Source organism: Dreissena polymorpha, chromosome 4 (assembly GCF_020536995.1).
Source record: "Dreissena polymorpha isolate Duluth1 chromosome 4, UMN_Dpol_1.0, whole genome shotgun sequence".
NCBI classification, from domain to species: domain Eukaryota; kingdom Metazoa; phylum Mollusca; class Bivalvia; order Myida; family Dreissenidae; genus Dreissena; species Dreissena polymorpha.
In genome coordinates, this window is record NC_068358.1 from 39,930,468 (window position 1) to 39,949,704 (window position 19,237).

Here is a 19,237-nt window from a genome sequence, read left to right on the forward strand (position 1 = left end):
CCCCAAATTTGTCTTTGATATTTGTTCGGCAATTAGTACATTAATCGCGAGTCACTTAAATACAAAGGCAAATTTTTACACTTTGGACAAACTGTCAAATGCATAAAAGAAGCAGGCGACTACCAATTAGCAATGCATGTTAAATAAACAAACAACTGCTATCGAGTGCAATAAAATGTCACTTGCCAATATCTCCATAGCGACCGACGAGTCCACTGTTAAGATGTGTATCACGTGACTACGCAGCGTCCTGGTGGCCATTTTGTTTTTTGAAAGTTGCAAAATCATTAATTTTTATGATTGCAGTGGTCGTTGTAAGCTATCAAAATGGAGATTTGGGAATGTAAAAGGGTGGTCGTTGGTCTTTGTTCACAGGTGGGCTTTATTCGCAGGTTCAATATATAGTGAAATCGTTCGGGAGGAAATCGGTGTGGTCGTTATTGACTGTTGGTCGCTATTAACAGGCGGTCGCTCGGGCAGGTTGGACTGTATATAGTAAAAAAAGCTTGTGAACACTCTAGAAATCACATTATTTGCTCAATCATCATGAAACTTGGTGAAAAGATTGGTTTTATATATATCTCAGATGAGTTCGCAAATGGTCCAGATCGGTAAAAAAACATGGCCGCCAGGGGGGTGGGGAAGTTTTCCTTATGTGACTAGAGAGAAACCTTGTGATCAAACACTATAGAAGTCACATTTTTGCCTAATCATTGTGAAACTTAGTCAATACATTGGTTTTATTGATTTCTCTGACAAAAATGGCTTAGATCGGTAACACACTTTATAGCTCACCTGATTGCTCAGGTGAGGTTTTAGGATTGGTCTTTGTCGGCCGTCCGTCCCTCCACATTTGGTTTGTAAACACTCTAGCATTCACATTTCTCAAGCATTTTTTATCAAAGTTGCTGAAAGATCTCGGTCAAGTTTGATAATGAGCAAAATCACATAATAAATGCCATAATTATTGCCAAATTTTCATTATATTATACAAAATCCTGGTAAACACTCTAGAGGTCACAATTTTGTTTCAGATTTTATGAATCTTTGTCATATTTATTTTTGTAAGCAAAGTTTGATGTTTGGTTAGGGGGGTCAACTCAAAATATAGGTAACCAGGTCAAATCTTACAAAAATAAAAACACTCCATGCGCCAGAGTTTTGGTTCAATAATGATGAAACTTGACCAGGATGTTTGTCTGGACAATATCTAGGTCAAGTTTGACATTTGGTAAAGATTGAATGAACTGACTCCTCTCAGGTGAGCGAACTAGGGCCATCTTGGCCCTCTTGTCTTTTAACTTGCTAATGTTCTTTTTCTTTTCTTTTATGCCAGTTACTCAATCTCCCCTAACAACAGTGACCTCCTTATCTTCACCATACAACTCACTCAAAGTCTTCAAAGCAGCTACACACTCACTTGATTGGAAACTGTCACCCTTTCTTAACATATGTTTAATGTTCTTTCCCAAACAAGCCATATACATATCTCTTAACTTGGCAAATGCATTATCAGAATTGTCTCTGTGAGTCATGAGATCTTCACCATTCAATGATGCACATGTTGAACCATCTGCCATTTTTACTATTTTAATGCACGCTTCATTTCTTTTAAAACATGTCTACATGAGATTCTGTTTCTTTGAACTGAAGAGACTGTTCTTGACGCCTTTTACTCTGGATTCCTAGTTATTCATGAACCTCCAACATGAAAGATACCATTAGTACAGTTTTGTTTTTTGTGAAATATTTTAGCAGGCCATTTGCAACTGCATTCCTTTCGGCAACAAATCAATGTAGAGTAGCACATACTGAGTTGTAACTGTAGTACAAAGCTTCAACTGCTTATTTAACCACAAACCATCTTATGCTGTGAGGTTCCTTTAATGTTTTCCGGTTCATCAAGTACTTTTTGCATTTGTTTTAAATTAGTTGTGCGATTGCTAGATCCACTCATAAAAGAATACAGTGCACTGAAATACTTTCTGAATGTTACAAGTTCTTTCTTGATTGCATTTGATACTAGATGTAAGCGATGGGCAATGCAGTATGTCTCCCACAAACACGCACTTAGATTTCATTAGTACTCCTACACCAGTATGCTTACCCATCATCACAGAGGCTTCATCTGTTGCTAAGGAAACAATTCTTGAAGTGTCCAGATGTTGTCTGTAACATTTGCTAAAAATTTAGAAATTGTTACCCCATTATGCATATAGATAGATCTTTCTCAGACATAATGTCTGATTTCATCAATAATAATGGCGTTAAACTCTGAGTTAGAGATCTCTAAAATTGTTTCTCTCCTAATAACACTGCAGATACACGTCTGAATGTGTGTGATTGTATCCCAACATTCAACATACAACGTTCTTCAACCCTTCATGTCCTGCAACTCAAGCAAGCTGTTTATTTTTAAAAAAGGGAGTTTTTCAATAGCATCATGATACATAATTTCACATCGGCATCATCAACTGTTACCTCAGGTTTCTTTATTTCTGAGTTGTCAGAACATTTATTAACTGCATTTGCCAGTTCTTTCTCGGCAGTTTGATGCTCATTGCACTAACTGTTTCTATCAATACTGTTCCTTAAAAAGTTTGTAGAACCTTCATTAGCCAAGATACTTTAAATCTTTTTATGAGTGCAAATTTTACAGGTCACTCATATTTATGGGCCGTCTTTTTTCATGATTAGCCAATGGTAACTGTCTTTCCATGATTTCAGAGTTTTGTAAGACAATTTGTCACCACCATGATGTTTGGTTTTCTTTTCTGACTTCAATCGCTGTGACAATCACATTGTCTAACTTAATTTTAACAACTCTAGAAGCATATAAATTCATCCATATTGACATATGTTAATGTACCGTAATTACTTTTTCGTAATTAAGTTTTCAGACACTCTTAAGTTTTTGGACACCCCCTTTTAGCTCGGCTGATTTCGGAGAAAACCCGAGGTATTGTCATAGCCAGCTCAGCGTCCGCCGTCCACGTCGTGATAAAACTTTAACATTGGCTCTAAAATTTAAAGTGCTTCCACCTACATTTTTATGTCCCCCACTATAGTAGTGGGGGACATATTGTTTTTGCCCTGTCTGTTGGTCTGATGGTCTGTCTGTCTGTTTGCGCCAACTTGAACATTTTGCAATAACTTTTGCTATATTGAAGATAGCAACTTCATATTTGGCATGCATGTGTATCTCATGAAGCTGCACATTTTGAGTGGTGAAAGGTCAAGGTCATCCTTCAAGGTCAGAGGTCAAATATATGTGGCCAAAATCGCTCATTTTATGAATACTTTTGCAATATTGAAGATAGCAACTTGATATTTGGCATGCATGTGCATCTCATGGAGCTGCTCATTTTGAGTGGTGAAAGGTCAAGGTCAAGGTCATCCTTCAAGGTCAGAGGTCAAATATATGTGGCCCAAATCGCTTATTTTATGAAAACTTTTGCAATATTGAAGATAGCAACTTGATATTTGGCATGCATGTGTATCTCATGGAGCTGCACATTTTGAGTGGTGAAAGGTCAAGGTCAAGGTCATCCTTCACAAGGTCAAGGTCATCCTACAATGTCAAACATCATATAGGGGGACATTGTGTTTCACAAACACATCTTGTTAAAACTTCATATGTAGCTGCACCTTGATGAGTTCTACACGCTACACCCATTTTGGGTCACTAGATCTAAGGTCAGGGTCACTGTGACCTCTAAAAAAAAAAATTCTTCTGACAAGCTTTCATTTATTCAAAACTGCAGCCGAGTGTTGGCACCGGCTATGCGGTGCTCTTGTTTGGCCAAGATAATTATTTTTTGTGACTCGTAATTTTCAGACATGCATATTTTCTGAAAGAGAAAACAATCGCTTCACCCAACAGCATTTTAAATATCTTCCTATTAAGGAAGCGGTATGTTTAATGTTTTTACTTTTTTGTTCTGTATCATTATAAGGCAAGAGTTAGCAAAGCTGGGAAGTTGTATTTATTCCAATGTGGAAACACTATTGTGCATTGACTTATTGCTTTTATTGTCCCCTACCGGTGAAACCGGAGGGGACTTTCGGTTTGCACTATGTCTGTCAGTCTGTCTGTCAGTCTGTCAGTCAGTCTGTCACACTTTTCTGGATCCTGTGATCAACTTTAAAAGTTCTTCATATTTTTCATGAAACTTGAAATATGGATAGATGGCAATATGGAGATTATGCACATCATTTCAATGTGTTCCTACGTCAAAAATCCTGGTTGCTATGGCAACAAATATATATATAAAAAATTGTTCGGGGACCATATTGCTTGGCAATCTTTTGTTTCAGTATACTTATTTAATATAATTAAAATTTTCTGACATTTCAATATTGTCTCTAAATGTTCGGACGCCTGTAATTTTTAAATATTTTCTGCATCTAAATTTTCGGCCACGAAAAAAAAAAGATTATTTTTAAATGTCAAAAAAGTTACTGTACTGTGGCTTTAAAATCCCTTTTTCATCCACAAACACACTGGGCATTTTGACTACAAGCTTCTTTTGATTGACTTAGGTTTGATTCAAATGTTAACTTACACTAAAACTTTAACTGGACTATTGGTTTAACCTGTTACGCACATTAATCGATTAAAAATACGTACCAATATTTGTTTTGCATATTGTAACTTACTGGGCCGTTTTTAATGCCTTGTTCAATTCTGTTTTTTAGGAGATTATACTTATAAGAATGAAATAATAATACATGTAGGTCTACTTAAGAAATTATTTATCCATAATCTTTTCTGTATATGCACAGACATTTTAAGGTCAATACTTCCATAATCAAATTCAGAGAGCATGAAATTCAAATATTAAGTATTCAATGTTTTATTAAAGCATTTTGTCTGTCTAAGGCTTCATTGGTGCTACATGTCTATGAATGTTTCATATCTGTAGGTAACTGATTTTTATCATTGATATTTTCTCGTAATACATACGTTAAGCAAACTAGTTAAAGAAAAAAAGGTGTCTTAAAGAAAGAAGTCCCAAAATAAATTACCGGTAAGACTAATCTGTTAAGGAATTTCTTTTTTTTAAGTGCATAAAACTCTTATATTAAAAAAAAGTCTAGATATTTTTCCTGTATTTATATCAAAACCTGGTTGACATCCGTAATAATTCCGAATAAATCAGGCATGAGAGAAGAAGAGTCAGGATATTATATCTACAAATACCACAGAATTCTTAAGTGAAAACAACTGTTTTGTTGCGGGGGGGGGGGGGGGGGGGGGGGGGGTTCTTGGTAAAACTTAGACAGGATGTGGTCAAATGACATTAGCCAAATACTTATTTTTTGCTCATCCAAAGTAAAAGAACTCATATTTTTCTCACGCCTAACATGAAAGCTCAACACTTTTCAAACCATATTTATTAAACCTTAATTTAACTGTTCAACTATTTATAGTATGGTATGTCAATTAAAGCTTTCCTATTGTCTTCTGCAGACTGGGCGGAGGCGCTGACGGAGGCAGGTCGAGGCAAGCACCATATTGGTGACTTCCTGCCACCAGACGAGCTGGAACGCTTCATGGAGACGTTTGATGCACTCAAGGCAGGCCGCACACCGGACTACAGCGACTACAAGGACTTCAAGATCAAGTGTGATAACATTGGATACCAGATGCTCCAGAAACTTGGCTGGAAGGAGGGGGAGGGACTGGGGTCAGAGGGCCAGGGAATCACTGCTCCCGTCAACAAGTAAGGACATTGTGCTTATGTTGTGCGACTTTTGGGGTATTTATTGCAATATAGCTCAAGTGTGGAGAGGATTATATTAGGGTCATGCTGTTTGTAAAACTGAGGATCGGTTTGTTGGCATAAAATCTCATTAGTTTGTGTAGCCAATTACTTCCACATTTCTTAAGCTATTAATTTGAAACTTAATTTCATCACCATGAGTTGAAAATGAGCATGGCATAATCTCTTGAACATTGCTTGTAAAACATGACAAATTTCTAGTTCACTATGATGGAATCCTCATGTGTTGGACAGTACAATACTCCCTGTCTCTCTTCACCCCAGGGGCAATGTCTCAGTGGACGGGCGTGGTGTGGGAGTGGAGAGGCCAGATGGGCTCACCAAGGAGGATGATGAGTTTGACGCCTACAGGAAGAGGATGATGCTTGCTTACAGGTTCAGGCCTAACCCACTGGTAGGTGATACACTTCTCGTCTTTTGTACATATTTTCTTATTTGATATTCTTTGTTTTGTTAGATATTGTTTTCATGCCTCCACATGTGTACCTTTGTATGTACTTTCTGAATTTTGTGTTTTCAACTCTTCAACAACTGAGTGGATCTTACTCACACATTGATAGTTGAATGACCTTCATTTAGAGACGATTGTAATAAAAGGAATTTTGGCTGTGATGAATTTTAGCAGAATTATGGACTTTTGTTGTTTTTTTCATGCCCCAAATCTTGTGTTTTCAACTCTTTCATTTACTGGGTGGATCTTGCTTAAACTTTCACAATGTAATAACCTTAATGTGTTTGTGATTTTTATGTCCCCCACCACTATAGTGGGGGACATATTGTTTTTGCCCTGTCCGTTGGTTTGTTTGTTTGTTTGCCCCAACTTTAACATTTGCCATAACTTTTGCAATATTGAAGATAGCAACTTCATATTTGGCATGCATGTGTATCTTATGGAGCTGCACATTTTGAGCGGTGAAAGGTCAAGGTCATCACTCAAGGTCAAAGGTCAAATAAATAGATCAAAATCACTCATTTAATGTACACTTTTGCAATATTGAAGCTAGCAACTTGATATTTGGCATACATGTGCATCTCATGGAGCTGCACATTTTGAGTGGTGAAAGGACCAAGGTCATCCTTCAAGGTCAAAGGTCATATATATTGGGACATAGTGTTTCACAAACACATCGCTTGTTTTAAAGGGAAATTGGATGTGATGAATATTTGCAAAATTATGGCCATTTTTCTATGTTTATATTAAAGACTACATTCCCAAACTTTAGTGATTAATACTTCTATTTAATCTCTGGATGGTTAAGGCTCAAACTTCCACAGTTGAATGACCTTCATGTACATGATTTCAAAGAAAGGACTTTTGGCAGAGACTAGTTTTGGCAGAACTGCTGAATTTATCTGGTCCAAATATTCACAGTTGAATGACTTATTGTGTCCACGATCATAAAGAAAGATATTTTGTCTGCGAGTGGGCCCTTGGCTTATTATGGAACTTCGTCTTTTTTGTCTACTGCAGAATATATAGTTGATAGGTGTGTGTGAAAATATGTGTTGTGGATTTATAATTGTGACACATTTTTTGTAATTCATATTAATTGAAACATAATTGGTACTCCCAAGAGCATGAAGAGCATTGCTTTCGGCAGTTTCACATTTTTTAATAGAAAATTTACAGTTTATGCAAATAGCAGTATATTCATTTTTACTTTCAAATTGCTTGAGTTGTAGCTATATTTCTTTTGCTTATCCTTTGTAACAAGACCAGTCTACTCACCATGCATGGTGTAACTGTGTAAAATCATTTTCTTTTTAACCAATGTCTTCAAAATAGTATTTAGTTTTATCATAAGCGTAATTTGGAAATGTGGTTTATGGATTTTTTTCATGTAATAGTGTCCTTTTTGCTTGCAAACTTGCATTGATGTTACCATTAAATGATATACATGTATCTTTCTTTCACTTTCAGATAAAATAATACTGTTAATTCATTTTATTTTATTTCAGAATAACCCAAGAAGACCATACTACTGATCCGTGAACCTGCATGTCTCATTTCTTGATGTTAATCTATATTCTTAACATGGTTGAGTGTATACCGGTATACATGCATTGTGAATATGCAATTGAGATCATTGTATGTTACAACTCTTCAACTGATTTACCAATTTGGATCTTTAAGTTGTTATCAGTTAATCAAATGTATTTTTAAGGTCTAAAAATCATGTCTACTACAAGCCCATGTGTTAAAAATGACTTTCATGAAGATCTACATCTCTCTATGAGCATTAATAAGAATGTTTTAATTTTCAGTTAAATACATTGTGTTTCTGTTTACTAATTAACTATTTTTATTTTTATACCATTGCAATTGCTCATAATTGTGGGAAAAAAATGAATTAGCAAATAGCAGCAGTCGTATCTTAGTGTAGTAAAAGGAGTAGCTTTGTCCATACTTTGTTTCAACATACAAGGGATCAATATTGGATGTAATTATAATTCATGTCAACTCACAGATTGTGTGTCAATATGTAGGTGTTAAATATTGTCGAATGTAGTAAAAAAATTAAATACAAGTCACAAAAAGCTACGATTTTACTGTCTTCATTTTGAATTGTAATAAGCAAATGTTAATTGTGTAAGAGGTAACTAGGAAAAACACTAAAATAACCAGTTAACTGCTGTTATCAATAGTATGCATGTGACTGTAAAGATTAAGAAGCAGTGAAGCGTTATTTTTGTAAACATATTCATCTACCGGTAATCAGAAGTGAATGCATGTCAGATTTTATATTAAGGATGGGATCCAAGTGTTAGAAGTGGCCAAATAAAGTGTGCACACAGTAAACATTTATAAGCATCAACAATAGGACATTAAGAGTGTTTATGAACTAGTGCAGTATGCAAGCTGATGTAAATAGTCAAGGATTTTCAGACTGAAGTGTGAACTGTTGATGTATTATTTGCTTAGATATAAGCGTGAAACTCTCGGATGTAAGGTTGGACCGGTAATTGGTTATTGTTTGCTATGGATAATGGGAATGCAACGTCGCATAGTAAAGGCCACGTAAAATAAGGCAAGCAAGAGTTCACATTTAGTTATCAATACCAGTTTGTGTATAGAGAAACGCTCACATTTTGCACATATTGCTTGAACAAATACTAATTTTGCCCCTAAGTCACCATATTTTGAAATTAATAAATTGAAGCACTTGTGACTTAAAGGTTGATTGATTTGAGCATTAGTCATATTAAAGTCATCTTCATGAAACTTGGTCCAAAGATTTGTCCTAACGTTATCTTGGTCGAGTTTGAAACTGGGTCATGGTCACAAGGTAAAATTAAAGAAAAAGCTTGTTAACACTCTAGTCACATTTATTTCCAATATTCACGAAACTAGGTCATAACATTTGTCTTAATGATGTCTCAGCCAAGTTCGAAAATGGTTTCAGGTTGTTGTTCTTGTATCAAGTTTATGTAGCTTATGTGTAGGCCTAAATTAATACTGCTTTTGGGGGCTCACCGGGACAAAATCAAGGATACTTAAAAAGAAATGGTGTGCGCTAAATGACTAGTTAGTAAACAGGTTTTGTATCGGACTTGTATGTGTGTGTAGCATATAGGGATACCTATTGAGCTGGAACAAATCGGATTATGGATATAGTTACAATAATGGAGCAATGGTTTCGACTCAATATGTTTAGTTTGTATTGCGATGTATTGGTAAATTTTATTACTTTGGTAACTTATATGCTAATTAAGCGTGGGCTAGCATTATTTAATAAAATAAAAATAAAACGTTGAAAACTTGGTTTCATGGCATGGCCATGTTTTTTGTTTCATGAAGTAATATGGATCAATGGATGTGATATATGTCTCACCCCGGCGTGAGCGTTGGAATGTTAAAGTTTGCGTACCACCTCAAATATTTTCAACGTCCCTTGACATATTGCTGTTATATTTTGCATACTTCTTTACCAACATGACCCCAACCTATAAAGAAGAGCAGACAACTGTATCAAGCATTTTGTAAGAATTATGGCCCTTTTCCACTTAGAATATGCTTATTATTGATAAATGTATGTTAAAGTTTGCCTACCACCTCAAATATTTTCTATGTACCTTGTCATATTGCTTTTATATTTTGCATACTTCGTAACCAACATGACCCCAATCTACCCCCGTATAAACAACAGCAGACAACTGTATCAAGCATTTTGTAAGAATAATGTTCCCTTATACTTTGAAAATTCGGTTAAGTTTTGTGTTTAGGTTCACTTTATTCCTAAAGTATCAAAGCTATTGCTTTCATACTTGCAACACTATCATAAGGGGACTGTGCAGGCAAAGTTATGTAACTCTGACTGGCATTTTGACAGAATTATGGCCCCTTTTATACTTAATAATTTAACATTTGGTTAAGTTTTGTGTTTTGGTCCATTTTACTCCTAAAGTATCATAGCTATTGCTTTCAGAATTGGAAAACTCGCTAACTATCGTAAGGGGAATGTACAGGGCAAGTTGCATAACTCTGGTTGGCATTTAAACGGGATTGTGGCCATTTTTTGTCTTAGTAATATTGTATATTTTGTTAAAGTTTGTGTTTAGATCCACTTTACTTCTTAAGTATCATGGCTATTGCTTTAAGACCTCAAATACTTTATTACTATCATGAGGGTACTGTACCTGGCAAGTTGAATTTGACCTTGACCTTTGAATGACCTTGACTCAAGGTCAGATTAATAGATTTTAATTAAATTGCCAGAACTTCTTTATTTATGATCAGATTTTATTAATACTATGACAAAACAACACTTACCTGACATACCACAATGGACTCCACCCAAACCATCCCCCACGCCCTACCCCAGAATCCCCCCCCAAAAAAAAAAATCATTTATTTTTATTTTTGAAATATCATCTTATAAATGACCACACCCCCACATTATACCCCCTATCCACCCCCCCCCCCTCCCACACACACACCCAACAAGATTTTTTTCTTTGAAATATGGTTAAAAAAAACAAATATTTATTTTATTTTTTAAGGACCGTCCATCCATCCCACCCAAGCTATTGCTATCAAACTTGAAATAAATATCTTATTAGTTTGTTTTATGTCTTTACAAATGTTCAATAGATTGTAGAAAATATACCTGAAATAAGAATCGTCTATAAAGTATAACATCTTTAAAACATAAGCGATCAATATGTTTCGATTATGGTCCTCTTAGAATATGACTATATTACCTTGACCTTATTGAATATGAACAATTTCCCCATGATGGCTTACGTTATACTGTCAAGCACTCGAATAGTCGAGCGTGCTGTCCTCTGATAGCTCTTGTTTACTTAACACACCTGCAAAAATCTGTGCACTAAACTGACGCTGGTCGCCACAAACCCTAACAAAGTGCCAAATTCACGGAACTATATTTTGAGAGTGGAGGTTTTAAAAAGTGAGGCATTGAAACGGCCATAGAAAACTGATTAATACCGCAAATGTATATGTTTTGACCAAAAATAGAGATCCAAAACTTGGCATACACTCTTAACAACCTGCCAACTACAAAACGGGATTGTGTATAATTTTATTTACAAGAAGTATCAATTAAGAATAATATAAAACCTGTATAAAGCATTCATCAAACTCAATCATTTCTTTAAAAAAAACAGTATGCAAACAGTTGTTCATCAATCACTTTCTAACGTATTCAGCACACCACTAGCAATCAATATAAAATGAGCCACAATATGCGAAAATGGACCTAATGCCATATGCGGCCATCGTAGCTCAAGCACAGGAGCTACACTGTCCGCTAATGAGACCTTGAAACCTTGCATGACTTTATAGCGGGCAGCACAGCTCCCGACCAGACTGCGCGGATGTGTCAACACTGGGCGCATATAGTAAAAGATCGATTTTCATATAACACGCCCAAAATGTTATACCAACTTTACATGTAGCTAGGCACAAAATATGGCCGCTTAACCACAATCGAGCATAATACATTTACACACATCCACACTAACAAAACGGTCATTTTAGAACACCAAATATATAAGATCATTCGAAATAATTGCACATATTTAGTTATTCAGTAAAACAGGCACACGAATTTTACTGCGGGGCTTGCAGTTAAGCTTATACTCATTTTGATTTAAAGTGCCTTATTTATCACTAGTAACATCTATTGCATATTTTCGACTTTGTAAATATACATCAATATGACAACGATGGAAATGCTACTTAGTAGATTTATATGGCTTTTTTCCAGAAATTATGAGATGATTTTAAAGTCCAACCATTGCATCGATAGGCTTCAATATTCGAAATATTTAAGGCAATGCCATATACCAGTTGCGAATTGTGCATCCGGTGGGAAAACAATTATTTGGATTCTACTAGATAGATTTTTAGATTGTAAGTGTACATATGTCCGTAAATAATGAAGTTAATAAAATGGTCCAACCACTGATAATTTGCTGTCGGTAGTTTTTTGCATAACAGGTTACGCCTGTCAATATACATATCAGGTTTGTGGTAATTGGATTTCATATAATCGCATATCTTGATAACATCCACACAAACAGTCACTAACAAATGAAATGCAGACAAATATGCGGGTGATAGTTAACATGGTCACACTATTGTTTCAAAAAATATTAGCACAAAATGACCAGCAAAGAGCAACTAAATAAGTGGTCCCTAAAATACTATTGTAAAATTGGATAAAGGGTAATATAATATCAATGTTATAAATGTTGAGGTGCTGTGTTTATTGTTCTTTAGTGGGTTTGTCCGTGCGCTTCTCTTGCACGGCGCACGTGCGGCAGCATTTCAATGCCACAAAGCGTTTCTGGCACTGCCCCATGCGCTTGAGAGTTCTACACACAAGGGAGGACATCTCATTGTACTCGCATTCTATGGACAGCGCTGTAAAAAGACAGAAACACGCAAGTTGTTTAGGCCGTGTAGCCGTTTTCTGCAACTCCTGATAGTAATGAGTAAATATTTGCGGTCGTATCTGATAACCCAGTATTAACCCTTAGGAATAAATAATATAAACAGACCGATTGAAACATTTTTTGTATCGTTGATGTTTGTTTTCGTAATGTTTTTGTCCTTCGTCCTAATGTATGGCAATCGGACACTTGCCTCAAATAAAGGACCTTTAAGTGATTATCATTAAGATGTACTGCTGATGCAACTGGCATTTCAATTGACGATTATGTTAAGAACATGGATTATATTAATTAAAAGTAGTAATTAATTAAACTGAAACATTCTGTACAAGCAATAAAAGGCATAAAATAAAAAGGCTCGACGTTATTATTTTTGTATCACAGTTTTTAGAAAATGTCTAAATTGTTAATTGAATACAGGGCATTGGCACCACGCTCACAACACGATTGATCGTATTCCAAACCCATTTTTACTTGATATTTACATTTATTTCGAGTGGAATCGAATTTAACTTTGGTGGTGGCGAAAATGTATTTGAACGACATTGATTAAGTATTTCTTGCTATAAAGACGGACAGAAATAATTAAAATGTGTTGCCATTAATAATTATTTTTATAGCGACTTTGTTTGTGCAACTTTATAAGAAAGCTCTGTCAACAATTGAAATAGGTATCAACAGCGATTAAAGTCAGATAGTTTTTAGAACACAGGACTTGGACCCAAGCACAAACACGATAGCGGTTGCAAATATACTTGATACAAGTGCAATTATCGTTTCAGCTCAGTTTGTAGATCGCTGGACTTCACGGCCGAAAATCGCGGATTCGATCCATCATTAAAAATCATTTAAGCGGTCCTTGTACCCTACGTTTCATTCAGCTAGGGCAATTGTCAGCTACTGGCATAAGTGCACTTAGTCCTGGTGGACAAGCTGGTAGATACCTTTGAAAGTGAGAGTTGGTATACTCACCTCCTTGATATCCAAACTGATGCACTCGCTGATCAATAATAGCGCCATATTTTTTACAAAAATATATAAAAAATTATTAATCATCAGCAAACTTGGAGTTCATTTGTAATAAATTAAAAAATTCATAATGTGATAGCGAAAAGACGCAGTTTAAAGAAAATAGTCCAAAAATATCGCATGCTACCATAACTTAACACACAATTTTAAGAATATAAGAAGAGAGTCATGTGTGATGAATAAAATATCATTTCATACTTTTGAATAATATCACCCTAGTTCGTTACAAAGGTGAAACATATTTCGTGTGTATTTACATTGTTTCTTTGGAATACTCGCTGTATTTAACAGTAATCCAGCCACATAATGGCGGTAATGCTCTCATTTTTTGTATCTGCTATAAATATAGTTGGTGCACAAACGTCAGTAAGTGACACTGCCCTGCTTTTATCATCGGAATGGGTAGAATGGCCGTGGACATACTAAATCATCGCAAAAACCCAGGGCTCGAATTTAACTTTTTTTTCTACTTGCAAAACATTGCGAGCAGCTTTAATACTAACTCGCAAAATCAAAAACATTCTTGCAAATATTTGTTATTTATTAAGTTCTTTTTCCCACTTTTTTAATGTTTTCGTAGAAGGATTTAATTTCTAGGTTTTTTTACTCAACTGTTAACTTTGCCTTATCTTATTACTTATATTGTTATTTCCGTCTGTGGGCAAAAAGAAACAAGTTATTTTCTGCTTCAACGCCATGGCTGTTCAAGTTCAATGAACACGTGTGAATAATCGAATGTTTCACGTTCTATGTACCAATACCATCTGTGTATCTGTACTATAGTATACCAGTCTACATACAAGGTGCGCGCTTAAAGGGATCTTTTCACGCTTTGGTAAATTGACAAAATTGAAAAAAGCTGTTTCAGATTCGCACATTTTCGTTTTAGTTCTGATATTTGTGAGGAAACAGTAATACTGAACATTTACCATGGTCTAATATAGCCATTATATGCATCTTTTGGCGATTTTAAAACCTAAAAATTATAAAGCGTTGCAACGCGAAACGATTGAATAATTTGGAGAGTTCTGTTTTTGTCGTTATAAGTTTTGTGAAACTACGAAGATTGCCTATATAAGGTATAAAATACGTCAAGTATGTGTACTCGGCGGAATAGCTCAGTAGGCTAAAGCGTTTTTACTTCAGGACTCCAGGGGTCACTGGTTCGATACCTGCTCCGGGCAATGTTCTTTTCCTTTTTTTAATTTTATTCTTGATTTTTTACTGGAGCTTTTACGATCCAATGTTTACATTTATCAATATAAAGCATTTAATGAATTAGTTAAAAAATGCCAAAATCTGTGAAAAGGCCCCTTTAAGCATACGGGTATTCAGACGTTCTATAAATTGACATACGGTTTAGCGTTCATGACGTCGAACGCATTAAGCAATATTCAGGGCTCGAATTTAACTTTTTTTTCTACTTGCAAAACATTGCGAGCAGCTTTAATACTAACTCGCAAAATCAAAAACATTCTTGCAAATATTTGTTATTTATTAAGTTCTTTTTCCCACTTTTTTAACGTTTTCGTAGAAGGATTTAATTTCTGGGTTTTTTTACTCAACCGTTAACTTTGCTTTATCTTATTACTTATATTGTTATTTCCGTCTGTGGGCAAAAAGAAACAAGTTATTTTTCGCTTCAACGCCATGGCTGTTCAAGTTCAATGAACACGTGTGAATAATCGAATGTTTCACGTTCTATGTACCAATACCATCTGTGTATCTGTACTATAGTATACCAGTCTACATACAAGGTGCGCGCTTAAGCATACGGGTATTCGGACGTTCTATAAATTGACATACGGTTTAGTGTTCATGATGTCGAACGCATTAAGCAATATTACTATTTTTTCACTATTTCTTTACTCGCAAAAAAATACAAGTGGCTTAAAACTTAACTCGCAATCGGTATTTTTCACTCGCATTTTGCGAGTGTGCGAGTGTTAATTTCGAGCCCTGAATATTACTATTTTTTCACTATTTCTTTACTCGCAAAAAAATACGAGTGGCTTAAAACTTAACTCGCAATCGGTATTTTTCACTCGCATTTTACTAGTGTGCGAGTGTTAATTTCGAGCCCTGAAACCATACACAATTTATGTGGCCAGGTCGGGAATGACATGCGCAATAATCAGATCTTTAGTTCAGAGTTCTACCAACTGTTCTAGTCGGGAGCATAATATTGTAGTGAGCTGGGTTTTAAGTACAAAAATTGTTTACCTTTTAAATACTTGTGTGTACAGTGACATTCGGTTGGTCTGGTGTTTTTACAAACATAATAAGTAGAATATGCATATGAATCTGATAATACACAGACCCACTAACATATAAATCAAACCATGTTTGTAATTTACCATTTTTGACCAAGAATCGTGCCACTGTTCTTTCTTGTAAAGTTGACTTGAAGTTGAAAACGGTCCGCTCGTACTTTTACTTCAATTATCTATGTTTAACACTGAATGTTTATAGCTTAAAATAACTCTCCGTGAAAGTTGAGTACACATATTTCGCTAATCCATGCATGTTATACGAATATCTTCATTATTTGTATTGTTATTTGTAAAGTTCAGTAGAAATCGGCATGTGATTTTTCCACTGTCTGCCATCTTGGAATGTCGATTTGTGGGTAATTTTTGCATAACAACACACAGCGGTGTAAACATAAATCTCACCGGCGCTATATTTAAGCTTTAGGTAAGAAAGCTGCATTATTTTTAGCAGACGTAAGGTCATTATTTAGTTCATATAGTCTGTTTTAAATTGTTTAGTCATTTAAAGTCTATTTTATTTTTATAAGTGTTAAGCGTGCGAGCGTTCCATAATTGGTCACGGCATTTATTGTGACCCGTTTTTGGTCACACTGTGACCAATATTTGGTCACAGTGACCAATCTCTGGTCACAGTGACCAATTTCTGGTCACAAGTGGAACGCCGCGGCTATATAAAGTGAATAAATTTTGGTCACAAGATTCATTCTAGTCAAAATCTTAAGGCAGGCAACATCCACGCCAATTTTTTCTTAAAAAGTACTTTTTCTTTCGTGAGCAATTTAAGTAACTTATAATAACAGTACTGGTCATGTACGTAATTCCGGCCTGTACGTAAAAAATCGGCCACCTGTGTAAAATCATTTTCATGATCTTAACGCACATATTTTGTTTTTATTTAGAAAAATCAACATGAAAACCATCCCCACTCTCAATATTTTGCAAATGTAAGAACCATATCACCGTAAACTTTTGTGTAAAAATGTCATAAATATAGCAAGAAATATTTGGCTCATGGGAAAAGTGATGTCATCATAAGTGGCAACAATTATATTCATATAAGAAACAAATATATTTGATAAAATTATTTTTATTTTATCTAATAAACTTTAATTAAAGTTTTACCAATTAATTGTACAAAAACTTATATTCAAAACATACAAATCAGAACCTAGATATAAATTTTTAATATATGAATTACCTCCCTTTATAAGAATATTACTAGATTACATGTTTTAATATTATATATAAGCGTTTACTAATAATCAACACTGAAGTCAACTTTTTAAACAAAATGTGTTTACTTTTTTAGCTATGTTTGAAAAAAATTATTAAACACATTAAAAATAAATATTTTTTAATGAATTAGCAGTTTCCCATTGTTTATATTTATTAAAATAGGTAGGGGGAGTAACTGGTATAATAATTTCGCATTTATTTTAAATTTCAAGTCAAATATTTTAATAGTGTAAACATTGATTAATACTCTGAAATTGAGGACATTTGTCAAAAGATATTGCTTTGTAATTTTACCTGCAGATCAAGCTTTAAAGTGGCCGATTTTTTAGGTACATTTAACCTACGAAAATGGATAGTTTACATGTCATCATTTTCTGTTCATTAAGTAACATTCACCGATCTAATTCTATTTAAATTTTCATGCTAGGTGAGTTTTGAACCCAGGATTATATATGTGAAGTTTAGTTTCAAACAGTTGCCTAACACTAAAGATTTTTCTTAAATAGTCCCAAAAGTGGCCGGAATTACGTACATGACCAGTAATACCTTTTTATGCAGATAATAAAGCGAACATTTAACATATTTTATTAAACTTGAGCATTATTTAAAGTATTCAATCTAGTTTGGTTATGATCGTTGGCAAGTGTCATTGGTCCTTAAATTCGGCGAAGTCCCGTTTACGAGTGTACTGTAATGTTCATAGTAAAATATCATCTATTTTTGACGCGCAGTTTACCGTCGCAAGATTGAAAGTATTGTAAAACCTTAATTAAGGTTGCATGTCACATTGTTGTTGGAAATATAACATTTTGTTGAGTTATTCGTGGAAACTGAATAAAAGTTGTTTGAAGTTGAATCGGACTTTGAGTTAAACATTAACCACCATTGATAAGGAGCGCACTAACGGAGCGTAACAATATATGGACAAATGAAGGGCCCAAGGCTCCCGTCTGTACCTGCGTTATTCTCCTGGCACGGCTCCGTGTTGCACTCACGCGAGTCGGGCGGCTGTTGGGCGATGTCACAGCCGGCACTCGTCTGCTGGGAGGTCACGTGCACACACTGTACAACTCTCAGCTGCTCTCCGCCTCCACAACCACGTGTGCACTGCGATTAACAATTGACTCGCAACGTGAAATTGTAAACTGCTTAAATAAATCGACTTAAATTGTTTTTAATGGAAGCATATTTCAGATTGACGATCGACATTCAAATGCTTATAGCGAAGATTGTATTATCTGTAGAACCAATGCACTCCATAGAATACTCTCCGATAAGACTAGCTTATACTTGAGTATTCATCACAGAATAATGTACTACCTTCAATGCTGGCAACACACGAATAGCACCAACATGCAGATAGGCTCACAACGCAAAAATGCAATAGTCATGATAGTTAGCTGTACCAGCTTACCGAACTCCACTGGCCGGCCACCCACATGATACAAGGGAGTGTGTCGCACTGCTCCTCGCTGATTGGTTTATAGTGCGGGTCACAGTGACCTTCATTGGGACAGCTCACCTGGCGGCGTCGGACGCTGGGTCCACACTCGCTGGAGCACTGAAATTAAATGAAGTAGCAGCGGATTAAATAATACCCTTAACGCTAATCGTCAATGTCTATTTTTTATTAATAATTGATTTGATCAATAATGGATTCATATTTCAGCAGTCATACATTTAGTCTAATTTTCGATCTGCAACATTTTAATGCTAAACAGGCATGATTCAAAAGGTGTGTTTAAGCTTGGTGCCAATATCGTTACCTCTCCCCATTCGAGCGCAGTCCACTCCAGGCACAGGTAACTGTTGCAGTCCTCAATGGCGGGCGGTTTCATGTTGATGTCGCAATGCGCATCAACCACCCCGACACCGTTTATTCGTTCCACACAGTCCACAGTGCGCGTGCGCACACCGCCCCCGCACTTTCGGGAACACTAGGGTACAAAATATTGTCCACATCAGTCACTGATTTAATGCGTGACTGGCTTCTTA

General features: G+C 35.5%; 2 protein-coding genes across 6 annotated transcripts in view; one reads left to right on the forward strand and one right to left on the reverse strand.

The window, feature by feature from the left end:
- The window catches only part of LOC127878365 (uncharacterized), a 68,355-nt gene extending 58,807 nt beyond the window's left edge, over positions 1-9,548 (forward strand). The window contains exons 15-17 of the mRNA XM_052424891.1: positions 5,474-5,726; positions 6,051-6,180; positions 7,746-9,548. Of these exons, the coding sequence (XP_052280851.1) occupies positions 5,474-5,726; positions 6,051-6,180; positions 7,746-7,772 (410 nt within the window). The 3' untranslated portion in view covers positions 7,773-9,548. The remainder of the gene's footprint in view (positions 1-5,473; positions 5,727-6,050; positions 6,181-7,745) is intronic.
- A 1,769-nt stretch (positions 9,549-11,317) lies between these two features.
- LOC127877715 (A disintegrin and metalloproteinase with thrombospondin motifs 7-like) overlaps positions 11,318-19,237 on the reverse strand; it is a 150,748-nt gene continuing 142,828 nt past the window's right edge. For all 5 annotated transcript variants that reach the window (XM_052423852.1, XM_052423848.1, XM_052423851.1 and 2 more), the window contains exons 22-25: positions 19,009-19,179; positions 18,657-18,803; positions 18,199-18,349; positions 11,318-12,675 (exon numbers count right to left, since the gene is read on the reverse strand). In XM_052423852.1, coding sequence (XP_052279812.1) covers positions 12,518-12,675; positions 18,199-18,349; positions 18,657-18,803; positions 19,009-19,179 — 627 coding nt within the window. In that variant the 3' untranslated portion in view covers positions 11,318-12,517. The remainder of the gene's footprint in view (positions 12,676-18,198; positions 18,350-18,656; positions 18,804-19,008; positions 19,180-19,237) is intronic.